This window comes from Eumetopias jubatus, unplaced genomic scaffold (assembly GCF_037043125.1).
Source record: "Eumetopias jubatus isolate StellerSeaLion01/CBP00866 unplaced genomic scaffold, mEumJub1_p1.0 scaffold_12, whole genome shotgun sequence".
NCBI classification, from domain to species: Eukaryota; Metazoa; Chordata; class Mammalia; order Carnivora; family Otariidae; genus Eumetopias; species Eumetopias jubatus.
The window spans coordinates 86,018,878-86,035,562 of record NW_028274818.1 but is presented as its reverse complement, the minus strand read 5'-3'; the positions used below and the strand labels follow the sequence as shown (position 1 = coordinate 86,035,562).

The 16,685-nt window shown below is 41.7% G+C and overlaps 1 protein-coding gene and 2 pseudogenes across 1 annotated transcript in view; all 3 read right to left on the bottom strand.

Moving 5' to 3' along the window:
- Positions 1–337: 337 nt before the first annotated feature.
- LOC114198762 (mitochondrial import receptor subunit TOM7 homolog pseudogene) lies at positions 338–496 on the bottom strand (annotated as a pseudogene).
- A 6,039-nt stretch (positions 497–6,535) lies between these two features.
- On the bottom strand, positions 6,536–6,947 carry LOC114198783 (large ribosomal subunit protein eL33 pseudogene; annotated as a pseudogene).
- Positions 6,948–14,537: 7,590 nt separating this feature from the next.
- The window catches only part of LOC114198787 (phospholipid-transporting ATPase ABCA3-like), a 193,365-nt gene continuing 191,217 nt past the window's right edge, over positions 14,538–16,685 (bottom strand). Inside the window, 2 exon segments of the mRNA XM_088017066.1 lie at positions 14,538–14,678; positions 15,051–15,124. Coding sequence (XP_087873192.1) covers positions 14,538–14,678; positions 15,051–15,124 — 215 coding nt within the window.

Genomic DNA, 16,685 nt, shown 5'->3' with positions numbered 1-16,685 from the left:
GGGATATCTGCACCGTGCAGACATTTAGCTGTTGGTTGTACGTATAGTTATGTCCCTCACACAAATTCTACCTGAAAAATGAGAAGAGAGCTGTTAGTGCTAGTTAACATTTCTTTTTTTTTTAACATTGTTAAAAACATGTGTTTTGATATAGTCAATGATAAATAAGTCAGCTGAGGTCCCATTCTGCCCCAGATTCATCTGAGAAGAGCCCTGTGCCATTCAACTGGTGAACATCTGCGCGATGTCCCATCTCTATCCCAGCCAGAGCGCACACCTTCCATGTTGTTCCTGTCTATTGATTGCTTCCAAATCCCGATAACATTTATTCCCAACGTTAGCTCAAAACAGTTGGTTCAGGCATTCCAGGATCTGCAACCCCACCCTTGAATCCCAGGTAAATCGCGAGAGGAAGAAAGCCCCCGCGGATGGCAAACTGGCCACCCTCAAGGAGCTGCTGCAGCTTCTGCTTGGCCTCGTGGCTCAGCTTTACCATTGTGGCCTAGTTGGTGTTTCTTGATCATACCTTGACTAAGGTAGCCGGGAGAAATCGTAAATATTGGAATTGATAATTGGTACAAGAGTAATTATTTCATAGCTGGGAAGAATTATCTTGTAGAATGTAGTTAGAATCACAGGGAGAAGAAAGCACTGTAATTGCATAATGACAAAGAGCGGCTGAGGGCCTTACTTACTAACTCTTTATGTCAATGGGGTGAAACGTTTGGGACACGGGGTTCAACAGAAGCTTAATTGAGAGCGTCATGCTTAACCTTTAGTACCTGGAAAGGTTGTTTCAATGAGTATCTTCAGCTTTTGCACCTCTTTTGCCTGCTTATCCATCTTGATTTTGGCCTGTAGAATGTATGCACTTCCACACTTATTCTTTGGATCCTTGCCTGGATTGCCAAGGCATTTGCACTTCCCATTTATTATAATGGCCAGTCTTGAACACAGAGCCTCACATTCTTCTATCCTGGAAAAATAAGGAACCACTGGGAGGTAGAGCTGGAGAGGCTCACCATGGCATGAAGGCTAGAATCCTCAAAGAATCAGGGAAGTTCTTGGTAAGACTGGTGTTTAGGACCCATGTAAGATTTGGGGGACCTCTATTGACTACATTCTCTTATAGTTGAAATAAAAATGGAAACCAAGAGGCAGATGCTTAAACCTGCAGTAAGGGCTCCAATTTGTTTCTACTTTTTCATTTTTTGGATAGAATGTTCCAAAGAGTTCATCTAAGAACTGTAGGGTATTTCTTCTGGCAGGAATCACAGACTGTAATTCTTCCAAGGACATTAATAGGCCCTGGCAAGGTCATTACTGACCTATGTTCTTAGACACAATCACATGCCCATGGCACCAAGTGTAACTCCCCTCTTCCCCATCCCTCAATCAAGATACAAGCCACACCTATGGGTGATTATGACAATGATCTTGCCAGACTCACGGGTCCATGAGACTGTGTCCCAGAGGAAGTGTTGGGCCACAGGATCCATGCCAGAAGATGGCTTATCGAGGAAGATGATGTCAGGCCCTCCTAACAGGGCAATAACTGTACTTAGCTTATGCTTGGTGCCATCACTACATAGGGAAGGGTTTAAGGAGGAAAGGAAGCAAGGAAGAGAGAAGGTTATAAATTATGGTAATTCCTACTTACACCCAAGATTCAGAAAAGCATATAAATACAGTTAAAAATGGGGTGCCTGGGTGGCTCAGTCATTAAGTGTCTGCCTTCGGCTCAGGTCATGATCCCAGGTCCTGGGATCGAGTCTCACATTGGGCTCCCCACTCCGCGGGAAGCCTGCTTCTCCTTCTCCCACTCCTGCTGCTTGTGTTCCTGCTCTCACTGTCTCTCTCTCTCTCTGTCAAATAAATAAATAAAATCTTTTTAAAAAAACACAGTGAAATGTCCCCTATCCTAGGCCCCAACACATACACACACGTATGTGTATATATATTTAACATGTAGACAAGCAATCTCGTGTGTCTCTATTGCTGACAAACGAGTAAATGAGTCCTGGAAGCATCTTAGTGTGTTACATTTTTTATCCATTCTGCATGAGAATTTGACCTTTGGTTGACTCTTTTTATGTTATCCTGGCAACCAGATAAAGACATTACCTGTGTTACTAGGCAATACTGCTTATGGTAAAAATGATCCCCGACGGACAAATTACACCCGGACAAGGAGAACTATAAACACCTGACAAAGAAACTAGACTTTGGGCTTTTTTGAGGGCAGTGATCCTTATCACTTATAATTGGGCCTCTTGTGGGGATTCTGGAAGCTCTGCCTTTGGAATTGCTCCTATGGAGCTTCTAAGCCAGGGAGGTTCCCACACCTATGCGATGTGGGTTTTGTCCTCTTGCATCTGAGTTGCTGCAAGGACTCACACAAGAGCAGTACCTTGTGCTGCCCTGCTGCCATTTCCTGTCCCACTGAATAGACTGGTACCAAGCATGGCTTATGATAATCCTGTGAGTTGAATATTCATTGACCCTAAGGCCAAGCCGGTGGGCTTGCAGAGGATCTCAGAGCTATAGAAAAATACAAATGGGTGATGGTTATAGAAGGGACAGGTCAGGTTGGGGTAGTTCTCATAGATGGGAATCTGGTTTGAATGGACAACCAGGGCCTCTTTTGCTGAGAAACATTCTCCTTGCTTGGAACAAGCTTTCCTTCAAATAAGAATGGTTGAGGGAGAAGCTGCACTGGCAAGGCAGTCCTACCTGAAGTTCCCCATACTTATCCTATACTGAGATTCTTGCATATATAAATTGTTTTTCATCAAATTTGCAAAGTTTTAACCCATTATTTCTTTGAATATTTGTTCTGTCCTTTTCTCTCTCTCTTTTCCTGGAACTCCCATTACATGTGTGCTGGTGTGCTGAATGGTATCTTACAGGGCTCTGAAGCTCTGTTCATTTTTCTTCATTCTTTTTGTTTTCTGTTTTTTCTTTAAATTTTTACTTAAATTCTAGTTAGTAAACATATAGTGTAATATTGGTTTCAGGAGTAGAATTTAGTGATTCATCACTTACATATAAAATCCAGTGCTCATCACAAGTGCCCTCCTTAATACGCATCACCAATTTACCCTGTCCCCCACCCACCTCCCTCCATCAACCCTGTTCTCTATTGTTAGAAGTCTCTTATGGTTTGCTCCCTCTCTCCGCCCCCTTACTATACCTTCATCTGTTTTGTTTTTTAAATTCCACATATGAGGGAAATCATATGGTATTTGTCTTTCTCCGACTTATTTTGCTTAGCATAATACACTCTAGTTCCATCCATGTTGTTGCAAATGGGAAGACTTCATTCTTTTTGATGGCTGAGAGTCCATTGTATATATATGGTATGCCACATTTTCTTTATGCATTCATCAGTTGATGGATATTAGGACTCTCTCCATAGTTTGGCTATTGTTGATAATGCTGCTATAAAGTTCAGGGTGCATGTACCCTTTTGAATCTGTATTTTTGTATCCTTTGGGTAAATACCTAGTAGTGCAATTGCTGGATCATAAGGTAGTTCTATTTTTAGCTTTTTGAGGAATCTCCATACTGTTTTCCAAAGTGGCTGCACCAGTTCACACTCCCACCAACAGTGCAAGGGGGTTCCCCTTTCTCCACATCCTCACCAACATCTGTTTTTTCCTATGCTGTTAATTTTAGCCATTCTGACAGGTGTGAGGTGGTATCTCATTGCGGTTTTCCCTGACGATAAGTGATCTTGAGCACTTTTTCATGTGTCTGTTAGCCATCTGGATGTCTTCTTTGGAAAAGTGTCTTTTCATGTCTTCTGCCCATTTCTTAACTGGATTATGTTTTTTTTGGGGTGTCGAGTTTGATAAGTTCTCTATAGATTTTAGATACTAGACCTTTATCAGATATGCCATTTGCAAATATCATCTCCCATTCTGTAGGCTGGCTTTTAGTTTTGTTGCTTGTTTCCTTTGCTGTGCAGAAACTTTTTATCTTGATAAGGTCCCAGTAGTTCACTTTTGCTCCAATCAGCTCTTCCCCTTAAGATGCTTTCTGTTGACCAAAAAGGAACTATTTGGAAACAACTTTATAGTGGCAGAAGGTTGTTCATTATCAAACTTTCTGGTGGTGGTATGTTGTGTCTGTTCTTTAGCCCATTTTGCCCAGCTATTCCAATTTCTGTGGAAGCTGGATCCTGTCTCATTAGACTTCTCTTTGGTTTGCATTCTCATTCAGTATTTGTGTCCTCCTGAAACCCATATGCCTGTCACATGTGATCAAATGTTCACCTCGACTTCCTCTTATCAGTGATATTCTTACTTCCTCTTCTGACCTTTAACCAATGTAGATTTCTGGACTTCCAAATATATATGCCAATCATCCGCCTTCTTAAGGAACATACTGACAGCTCCCTAACTCTAGCGTGTAATTGATTTTTGATGTTCCAAATGCTCATTCTGAATCTATGATCCTGGAATAGAGAGTATCAGTTACCATAACATATTTACTCATTGGGCATTAGCTCCCCCCTTATTTTTTCAGATGAATACACTCACTTTTAAAGCAAAATTCTTCCAAAGAAGAAGTGTAATCTGCCTAAACACCACTACCATTCTTCTATTTAAGAGGCGATTCACCACTGGTAAAGACTAAAGAGGAGAAATACAGAATATTCAACGAAATGTTACCTGGGATCAAATATCAGAAATCCCATACTATTTTTATATCACTCTTTTGTACACATATTACTTCATGCATATATAAATATATATATAGAATATAGATGATATATATTTATCCATAGAATATAGATAACATGTATTTATATATATTCATATATAATAGAATATATATCAAAAAAGAAAAATAGTTTAAAAAGGTCACTGTGTCATTGTTTCTCATTCCCCATCTCCAAGAGTAGAAAAATATCTGGCACACGGTTTATTGAATAATTCTCCTGCCTGAAAACAGCCACCACCACCACCACCACCAAACCCTCTTTTTATATTCATACCTCTGGGTATCTTTCTTATAAAACCTGTACAACAAAATCTGATCTATTCTTATGAAAAGCAGCATCATAAGAAATGGCCATCTTCACAAATATTACAGGAAATTAACTGGGTATGCACTAAAGAGAAATTAGAAAATTTCCAGTGATTCTATGGGCTTGAGTTATAATCCTAGTTAATCCTATAAACTAGTTACCAGGGACTATTTACCTCTGCAACAGAAGCTACAAATATTTTGAGGGATGGTATGTTTGCAGTGCCTATGGTAGGACCACCTCAAACTTGGATCTGCTTTAGAGTCCAAGACTGGCCTAATCTTAGTTACTTCCTCTTATCACCTTATTTCTTTTATGGCATTTATCAATCTCTAAGTATCTTGTTTATTACCTTTGTGACTAAAATGTAAGCCAGGAAAGGGACACTTCTTCTGTGGAGTTCTTTACTCCGTGTTCAGTGTTTAGTAGTACCTGGCAGAGAGTATGTGCTCAGTATTTTGAAAAAAATGAGTGAATGAATCCCTTTCTGACACACATGTCCACATCATTTTTTCTGCTATGGGCTTTGCAATGTTGGTATCTTTTCTATCTATTTGTGCTTTTTCTCAGTTATGGGAAGTAGACTGTAAACTTTAGGCAGGGAGGAAATGTCTTTTTTTAATTTTTTAATTTTAATTTTAATTTTTTAAAGATTTTATTTATTTATTAGAGAGTGAGAGAGAGAGAAACGGCATGCGAGGGGAGAGGGCCAGAGGGAGAAGCAGGCTCCCTGCTGAGCCGGGAGCCCGATGTGGGACTCAATCCCAGGACTCCGGGATCATGACCTGAGCCGAAGGCAGTCGCTTAACCAACTGAGGCACCCAGGCACCCTGATCTGTCTTTTTTTTAAGTCTCAGTATATCTAACATCAAGAAAAGTACCCAAAGAGGGTGCTTACTCAATAAAACTTTGTTGGGTTGGCTAAGGTAAAGATTTGATCATACCCACCATTCAGACTGGTTCTGGTGATGGTGGAAGGGTAGCACCCTGTGTAGCTGCAGTGACTTCTGTAGCCTGGATTCCCCAGGGTAGCCCTGGTCTCTGTAGCTCTTGCTTTGACATTTAACAATGTAGTTGGACTGACATTTAGAGGCTTACTAACAAAACCATGGGCCATGAAAAAGCTGTAAAGGCACAAGATTTTGCTGATAAATCTTTCCAAATTCACTTTCCTTAACTTCCTTAACTCTCTTAATGGTTCAAATTCAGATCCATGTGGCTGTTCTTTAATCATTTATTCCCCACAGACTGCCACTAGGTTGTTGTTTTTTTTTTTTTAAAGATTTTATTTATTTGGCAAAGAGAGACAGCGAGAGCACAAGCAGGGGAGCAGCAGGCAGAGGGAGAAGCAGGCTTCCCGCTGAGCGGGGAGCCCGACGCGGGGCTCAATACCAGGACCCTGGGATCATGACCTGAGCCGAAGGCAGACGCTTAACCGACTGAGCCACCCAGGCGCCCCATGACTGCCACTAGGTTTTGCCACTTGTTCTTCTTTTTTTTTTTTAACAAAAATACAAGAGAACAAATCTACACCTTTATTTACTTTTCATTAAATTTAAATCCTTGAGGGGTACAGCATCACACGGATTCTGTGGCCAATGGCTTTAGCAGGAAGGTTGCTTCGGAATTTGGCACGAACCACGCCACTGTTTCCATGAGCACGAGTTACTTTTCCCCAGATTACTCTGGTTTTGTTTGGTTTGCCACCAGGAGTCACTGTGTTGTTCTTTGCTTTGTACACATAAGCACATCTCTTGCCTAGATAGAATTCCGTTTCATCTCGAGCATAAACACCTTCGATTTTAAGAAGAGCTGTGTGCTCCCTCTGGTTCCGGAGACCCCGCTTATAGCCAGCAAAAAGGGCCTTGGACCACAGCCTTCCAGACATTATTTGGCGTTACAGGAGTCCTGTTCCCAGCAGGCGGGCAAAGTGCATCTATTACTCCGCTAAGGCCCACGAAGCAACCGATTATGGGAGCGCCGGTTCTCCGGGCGTGCGGGGATCAGCACAATCAGTCCCACATCTCCTCAATCCTGTCCTCCCTGTTGCTGGAACATAGAAATCACTGGCTGGCAGAGCCTCCCAGCCGCACCAGTGCCCTGCCGAGGTATACGGTTGAGCTCACCGCACTTATTTGCACCTAAAGTTCCTCCACTTGTTCTTTAAAAATGATTTCTTACATTTATGCTACCCTCTCCATTACTACTATTTCACCTTCATGTATAACGATATCCTGAAAATATTATGTGTGCAATTATACAATGGTTACATAATAGGCTGTGCTAGATATAGTCTTCCAAAATATATTTTATTCTTGACAATCATTATTTTTCCCTGGGAAAGTTTTTCAAATATGTGGGTTTTTTTTTTTTTTTGATACCACACACCACCATATCGTACCTTTCTCTTAATTTTTTAGTGAAAGACTCTGAGTACTGCATGCAGGTTGTGTAAAATCCTATTCTTTCATTCCCCTTCTTGGCTCTTCATCCAGGCATATTTTAACCTCTCTCCACTTTTTAATGTTTCACCATGACCTGTCTACAAAAACAGATACAAGACCCCAGCAAACTTCTCTCCTGGCAAGGGAGTTAAATTTCACATAAGGGCTGGGATAACAATGATCCGACTGAACTAACTTATGGATGGCTTAACCTTTCCAAATTGTGTTTCTAAAAAAGATGACTTAACTTAATGAATCTCTAGTAAAGTAAAAACACCAAAAGATAACCTTAGGAACTAATAAAAAGCTACCCAATTATGCTGCTGGAGAACCATAATTTGGGAAGTATCCAGGCATCTTCTTAAAAGAGTGCCAGTTTTTACACAGTTTCATTCTGTCTTCATAGTTGCTGGGGGTCTCTAAAGGAAGGAGTAAGTAGGTAGAGGATCAAGCTGCTTTGTACAAAAGAGTGGTTGTAAGTTACCTATGCTTATTTAACTAACTTGGGAGGAAGGCAGAAGGAAGCCAGAAAACTAATGGACAAACTGTGTCATCAGAACACTGGTTTTAAGTAGAAGAGAGGTTGGAAGAATCAATTACTTTTGTTTTAATTTAAAATTCTCCTACAGATGAAAATGTGTATATTTTAATATACACAAAATATATTTAATATAATATACACATCCTCCCCACCTTGCACATCATCTGACCCTCCTGAGAATTGCTTCAGTAGTGAGATGGGAAAAAAGGGGTAAACATTTCAGTGAAAGTCTGTGTAACTTTAGAACACTCCACAGGAAATTCAAATACACACCAGGATAACGAAGATCAACATCTGGAATTTTTTTTTAAGAGTTTATTTATTTATTTGACAGAGAGAGAGAGAGAGCACAAGCAGGCAGGCAGGCAGGCAGAGGCAGAGGGAGAAGCAGGCTCCCCGCCGAGCAGGGAGCCCGATGTGGGGCTCGATCCCAGGACCCTGGGATCATGACCCGAGCCGAAGGTAGACGCCCAACGGACTGAGCCACCCAGGCGCCCCTGGAATTTTTTTTTTTAAGATTTTATTTATTTATTTGAGAGAGAGAGAATGAGAGACAGAGAGCATGAGAGCGAAGAGGGTCAGAGGGAGAAGCAGACTCCCTGCTGAGCAGGGAGCCCGATGCGGGACTCGATCCAGGGACTCCAGGATCATGACCTGAGCTGAAGGCAGTTGCTTAACCAACTGAGCCACCCAGGTACCCCAACATCTGGAATGTTAAAAAAAAAAAGGCACCTGGTCATCTCAAAGCCCTTTTTCCCTTATGACTGGTTTTCTCAATCTGGACACTACTGGAATTTGGGCCAGATAATTCTTCGCTGTGATGGGCTATATGTATATTGCAGAATGTTCAGCAGCATCCCTGGCATCTATCCTTTAGATGCCAGTGACACCCACATTCCCAGCTGTGACAACCAAAAATGTCTCTAGGTATTGCCAAATATCTTCGCAGGACAGAACTGGACCTGGTTGAGAACTACAGCCTTACTGGAACAGCAATTCCTTTATTTTGAGAAGCAGTATGCCATTAATTCCTACAAGAATTAAAGAGACTAGCTCTGAAGCCAAATAAATTGACTTTAAATCCCAGTACACCACTTTTTTAATCTGAGTAATTGTGGATAAGTTACATAACCTATCTGCCTCTGTTTTGTCGTCTGTAAAATGGGTATACACAATACCTATTTAACTCGTTATTAACTGAGTTTATACTCATATAGTGCTTAGTACAGTGCTTACATTTTAAGTGCTCAATATTAATGAGTATTATTAGGGAATTATGGTTCTGCCGGTGTATATGACACATGCAAATTAGAAAAAAGGCACTCCATGCCACATTTATTTATGTGGTGGCCCTTGGAGAACTGATCTTCTTTCACTTTAGACATGAGATCTAAATGGAAGTTGAGATCTTTTTTTGTGCGTCAGAATGATTGGTATACGTAATCTCAGTAAGCTCAATCGGAATCCTTCTGCTCATTTTCTAATTTGAGTGGGGTAAAGCTTTCTCTGATGGTAAAATGTAATGAGGTAAGTCTGTAAACCAGAAGCAGCAACATCCCACTCTGGGAGTAAAGACTAATATAGTAGAGGAAATTAAACTAACATGCAGAGAGAAAGAATGGCCATGATTTAGTGCACAAAATCCTCACAGCTAGCCTAGTTCTTGAAGCTTGGTTGTACAATTCTGGTGGTACATCCTTGAGATCCGTTTCTTTGAGATGGATCCTTTATTTGGCTGTGCATAAAAATCACCTGGCTGGTTAAAATACAGATTCTGAAATCCCACTGCAGATCTCATGAAAGAAGCTCTTCTGGTGGGATTCGGTCAGGTGTATTCAAAGATAACCGTCTAGGCAAGCCTGTCTACTAAAGGTTCTAGAGATAATTTATTTTTATTTTTTTAAAGATTTTATTTATTTATTTGAGAGGGAGAGAGAATGAGAGATAGAAAGCACGAGAGGGAAGAGGGTCAGAGGGAGAAACAGACTCCCTGCTGATCAGGAAGCCCGATGCGGGGACTCCAGGATCATGACCTGAGCCGAAGGCAGTCGCTTAACCAACTGAGCCACCCAGGTGCCCCGAGATAATTTTTTTTTAAAGATTTTATTTATTTATTGAGAGAGAGCGAGAGAGAAACAGCATGAGAGGGGGAGAGGGTCACAGGGAGAAGCAGGCTCCCTGCCGAGCCAGGAGCCCGATGTGGGACCTGATCCCAGGAGTCCGGGATCATGACCTGAGCCGAAGGCAGTCGCCCAACCAACTGAGCCACTCCAGTTCTAAAGATGTGTGAAGATCATATAGTGGGCATAATGGGTTTAAATGGCTTTATATAACGTGTCTGTCCATTTAAAAATAGCATTCCCCCATTCTGCAAATATTTGTTAAATGTCTACAATGTGCCAGACACAATGCTAGGTCCTAGAGGTACAATGAGGTCTCTAAGATAGATGTTTTATTCTCTAGTTCACAGTTAAGAAGATGTTCTGTTCAGAAACTATTAAAACTTTATGTCCCCAAACACAAAATTATGTCATCTGTCAAAACTGTTGGTTTTCAAAAACCATCTAAAAAAACTAGAAAAAACTAAAGGCTGCCAGATTCCTTAAAGTCTTAAAGCATTTTAAAATTCCGTTTTAAATACAAGTTTTTAGAAATAAATTTACTTATTTTCTAGTTACTGCACGCACACACTGTATTTTAACACTGAAAATACATACAGAGGACAATTTCAAGTAGAAATCAAATTAGATGACACGGAGTGACTGCAGTCCTGTACCCGGTAAAAGGGAAAAAAGTCATTTTAAATTTTCCTCGGCATTTCAGGAATCAACCTAAATTTTCCAGAACTTTAACAAAGCTAGGGCACACTTTTGCACACCACTCTGGCCTTCGGGCCTTCAGCAAGGTAAAAGGACGGGATGGACAGGTGGGAAGGAGCTACAGGCAAGGAGCCTGCGGGCACTCACCCAACAGTTCCAAAACCCCGCGGCGGCGACCACCAATGCGGCCTCACCCCGAGAACTGGGCGAGACGCTCGCTCCTCCCTTGGTCCCACAGCCGTCACCACCTCCACCCCGGAGCGGCACGCTACGCTCTCGGCCCCCAGCGCCCCAGACACCACGCTCCCTCCTCGGCTCCGGCCACTCAAAACTGAGCGCACATCTCGGTTTCCCCAACTGGCTATGCTTCGGACGTACCCAGTGACGCCCCTGCGCGTGCGCCCAACTCCCTCAGCCCCAGCGTGGGTGTCCCACTCCCTCGGCCCCGGCGCGTGCGCCCCGCTCCCCAGCCCCGTCGCGGGTATCCCAGTCCCTAGCCCCTCTGAGCCTGCGCCCTGCTCTCTCAGCCCCAGCGCAGGTATCCCATTCCTTTGCCCCCCTGCGCGTGCGCCCCGCTCCCCAGCCCCAGCGCGGGTATCCCACGCCCTAGCCCCTCTGCGCGTGCGCCCTGCTCCCTCAGCCCCAGAGCGTGCACTCCACCCCCTGATCCGCCGGCGCTTGCGGCCCGCCTCTTCAGGCCGCGGTGGTGGCGTCCGGTCCCCTTCACCTTCCCGCAGTGCGCCCCGCCCCCCTTAGCCCCTGCCGGAGCCCCCGGACTTCTCAGCCTTTATCCAACATAGCCCCACCTCCTTCCGCTTTCCCTTAGCAAGTCCTATCCCTGCCCATGCACCCTACACCTTTGGTCTCCCACCGTTTTTGTCCGCCTTTCTGCTTACCTGTTCTCTATATCCTGCAACAGGTCCTCTTCTTGTGAGGCCCTGCTGCGCCATGCCCTCTTTATCCATTTACACCGGTTAACACTACCCATCCTTGATTATGTCCTCTTCTTGTGAGGCCCTGCTGCGCCATGCCCTCTTTATCCATTTACACCGGTTAACACTACCCATCCTTGATTAATGTATTGTCTACGTATGCTTCGGAGATTGAATTCGTTTGTGTGTGTGTGTATTTTCTTCTTCAGTTTAAATTTTTAGTTTTTTTTTATTTTCTTAAGATTTTATTTATTTGAGAGCGAGAATGAGAGAGAGAGAGAGTACATGAGAGGGGGGAAGGTCAGAGGGAGAAGCAGACTCCCTGCCGAGCAGGGAGCCCGATGTGGGACTCGATCCCGGGACTCCAGGATCACGACCCGAGCCGAAGGCAGTCGCTTAACCAACTGAGCCACCCAGGCGCCCTAAATTTTTAGTTTTTAGATGCTGGAGGACATGGTGTTTCTCTTCCCTAAAATGAATGGAGTGAAAATAAACCTCTAACAAAAGAGAAAAAAGGCAAGGGTCATCAGTGGATTAATAATATGAAAGATTTGAAGTTGTAAACACAACGGAAGTGTGTTGACAAATGAAAACAAGAGAAATCAGGGGCACCTGAGTGGCTCAGTCGTTAGGCATCTGCCTTAGGCTCAGGTCATGATCCCAGAGTCCTGGGATCGAGCCCCGCATCGGGCTCCCTGCTCGGCGGGAAGCCTGCTTCTCCCTCTCCCACTCCCCTGCTTGTGTTCCCTCTCTCAATGTGTCTCTCTCTGTCAAATAAATAAAATCTTAAAAAAAAAGAAAGAAAAGAAAACAAGAGAAATCAACTGTCACCATGCAAGTAAGAGGGGATACACTAGATCTGGGTGCAGATTTTCTCAGTGGAGTCCTGGAGAGGCCCAGGGCTTGGAGTTGGCATGTGATTTGGAGATCTTAAAAATATAGGGGGGGGGAATATGGGGGAATATATTAATTATATATATAAAATACATATGTGTATATATATAAATACATACATATATGTAATTTAAAAGTATCTAGAATAGTTGTGCCAGTCAGGTAGGGTACAGTACCCAGATGACTCCAAGTGTAGAATCCTCAGACATTAGAAAAGCCTGCAATGCTTAAAGCCAGAGGATGCTTTTTTAAAAAGGAGCCATTAGTGGGGCAAGAACACTTTGAAATGAAAAATACCATTTCTTAAAAGAAACAGTTAAGGGCTGGAAGACAATATGGAGGCACTATCTAAGAATATAGAAAAAATAAAAAAATATGGGAGAAAACAAATTACTAATGTAGGAGATCTCACATTTGAATAATAGTAAATACAGGAGAGAACAGGAGAATATAGAGGGGAGCAGTTATTAAACAAATAATTGGGTTGGGTAACAGGATGAATACAAGTCTTACACCAAGACTCCTCCTCATGAAATGTATGAACCCCACGCATAAAAGGAAAAATTCTTGAGGGGAGGAGAGAGCTGGGTGTGTTCATGTTTGGAGTGGAAACTACCTACAAAGGAATGCTAATCAGCAACGCTGGATGTTAGGAGACAGTGGAATAATACACTATTTAGAGTGGAATTCTATAGGCAGACAGTCCCTTCAGTGTGAAGTAAAAAGAAACACTTTGAGCCAAGAATTACTCAGAAACTTTACTCCCCCACTCTTGCCTAGAAAGTTGGTTTCACTCTAGCAAAAAGAGGACAACAACCAAGAAATAGGAAGTTACAGTATACCAGAAAAAGTAGAACACAGGCATGTCATAAAATGAAATATCAGGATTATGTTGTACAGAATATTTAGAAAGCTATCTGCCCAAATCTATGTTTATAGAATGAAAACAGTTTTCTTGAATTATGCTTATCCAGTGTTGGTATCAAGTTTATACGATTGTTTATATGATTGTTAGTATCAAGGTTATATGATCTCATAAAATGAGTTTGACAAATTTTGTAGTTTTTGTATTTTCAGGAAAAATTTATAAAATACAGATTCCTTGAAAGTAGTTAAAACTCATCTAGGACTTTTTTTTTGTAGCATCAGATGGGATGAGTTTTGATTAACATTACCATTTAAAAATAGTTATTAATCGTAGGTCTCTTGCATTTTTGCATGACTTGCAAACAGAAGCACTAACTGCCTTTTTGTTTTGGACTATTTTTACAAGGCTGATTGTAGAGCAAACAGCCTCGAAGAGTGATCATATCTCCCTCTGGACCAAAGGAAACATTTACTTCATTTTTAGTGTAATGAGAATGTTTCCTTCCAGAGCAAAGGTAGGGCTGGTTTATTTATGGCCCATTATAAGAGATTTGGCTTCCATAAACCCAGGGTTTCTCTCCTGTAACACAGTCCACTGAATGTACAGGAATTACCTGGCTCCCTTTGTGTTGCCTTGTGAGAATTAGGGATTAAAGGACTGGCACAAATATAATCTCGGACTACTGCTATTGCTGTAACAAATTCCTGTGACTTTGACCCAGGATTCCAGGGTCTTCTGCCAGTACTCGTGAAACTGTGGTAGGGCCAACTTGATAACTTTCAAGTAGGGTAAAATCTCAGATCCTTTACAGTTCTGTTCTTCACAACAGGTCATTTATCTTAATCTCCAAAGATTACAAATTTTCTTCTTTGGGGGTTCAATTTGTATATACACATGTGCACACACACAGAAAAATACAGAGGGAGAGGGAGAAGTCCCTCTGTGTATCTAATTGCAGGCAGCAATCTAGACAAGACATAATGGTCACTGGTTGGAACTGAATCTCATAGCACTTTTATTTCTTGAATATTTTCTGTTTTATCAATATTAGCAATGGTCAGGAAGACTTGCTCCAGTGTTATCTGACTGACAGAATAGTCTTCTAGATTGAATAGCACTTTAGCTTCCTCCAAAATACTAAACACCTTTAACAGAAAAAAAAAAAGATGGTATTACCATTGTAATTTCCCCAGTGTTCTTTTCCCCCACCCAGTCATTCCCCAACTCCTGCCAGGCGTATGCTTAGGGACAGAAAGACACAGAAGGGGGAAGCTAGAAAGTAGAAGGAAAAGATGGCTGAAAATAGAGAGGAGGCAGTTTGCCATCCTCATTCTTTTGATAGTATGGAATAATAGAATTTAGGGTCATAAGTCTCAAACTATAGGGGCCTTTGGAAAATAACAAAGGTTCTCCTCTTCCAATGTCAGGCTTCCATTCCATATGCTTGAATCTCAATGCCTCCTTCTATCAGTCTTCTATTACACATAATGCTAGAAGAGTCTGATTTCTAAAATCACCTTTCCCCAGCAGATTTCCTTTTTGGGAATGTAGTAGCTAATAATTCCTTGATGTTCCTGGTGTATGATGTTACCTAAGAAAGGAAAGTAACAGAAAGGGCCCTGTATGTGATAAGAGTTTTACAAAATTCCCAAATAAATACCATTCCAATTGTCCATACTTATGGAAGGGAGAATATATGTTAATACCCTGTATTAACAGGGACAACGTAATCCCAAAGTCCATTCTCTTTTAGTATATTGTCACTTTGTTAAATATTTCAATAGATTTACTTCCACGTGAAGTATGGTCTTTTTTTTTTTTAAATGAAGTATGGTCTTAATACCTATAGTTTGTAAAAATTACAGAGGGTCAGATAATCACAGCAAGCTCATACACTTACTTTGCCAAACCTGACTTATATGAATCCTAATGTTCCATTGTCCTGAAACTGCTCATAAAATTTGGGTGTGGTTTCTTTCTCCAGGTGTGTGTGTATGGGTGTGTGTGTGCATGTGTGTGTGTGTGTGTGTGTGTGTGTGTGTGTTTAGGGTAGGATGTCTATACTATTCTTATGACTAGGCAGTCTTCATCCTAAAGGAAAGAAAAAAATCATAAAAATAAAACACAAATGTGAAGGTATTCACCAGGGAAATGGGATATTACAGCTTCTGAAAATACAGTAGTAATACTGTAGCCATTCCTAATTGACAGGATGCATTTATATGTATTATCACACAATTGAAGATAACTGCAAATGGAATTAATTGGAATTAAAATATTTTTTTAAAAGTACATATCAATAATACTGATTTTATCTTGTCATAAGTCCCTAAATATCTTCCATGGAGGTAAAATGTAAAACTTTTCAAATTGGGAAATACATCAAACATAAACTATGTAATATGTATGGAGGAACATAAGTGTACAGCTCAGTGAATTATAATAAAGTTAACAAACATGTAACTGAAACCCAGCATTCAAGAAGTCAGCTATATGCCACTAGCGACTCACTTCCTCTCTATGGTAAGCATTTATTTTCCTGTTCTTTATGGTCTTATTACCTAAGTATGGAATCCTAAATACTATAATTTGATTTTGCCTTTTTTGTACTTCATATGAGTGCAACAATACAGTCTGTATTATTTTTATCTGGCTTCTGTCACTCAGTATATTTTTAAGATTCATCGGTGTTCCTGTGTATAACTGTACTTCATTTGTGTTCATTGCTATATAGTTGCCAGTGTATGACTACACCTCTGTTGGTGGATATATGGTATGGTATCCAGCCTCCTAAATGGCCCCAAATGATCCCTACCTCCTAGTTATCACAAAATTATCTAGTCCTGGGAGGAAGGAAAGATGGTGGAGGAGTAGGGGACCCTATTTCAACTGGTCCCCGGAATTGAGCTGGATATCTACCAGACCACTCTGAGCACCCACAAAACCAGCCTGAGATGTAAGAAGATCTGGATCTCTACAAACAGAATATCGCAGGCGGTTGGTTTCGAGGTACGAAGCGGGGAGCCATGATTCTGGGGCAGATATTGGAGGATAAACGGCAGTGAGAGGGAGCCTGGCCGTGGGGATCCTACACTGCCGGTGAGTGACAGCCTCGCGGGCTGAGGAGGGGGCAAAGACTCACAGACCAGTAG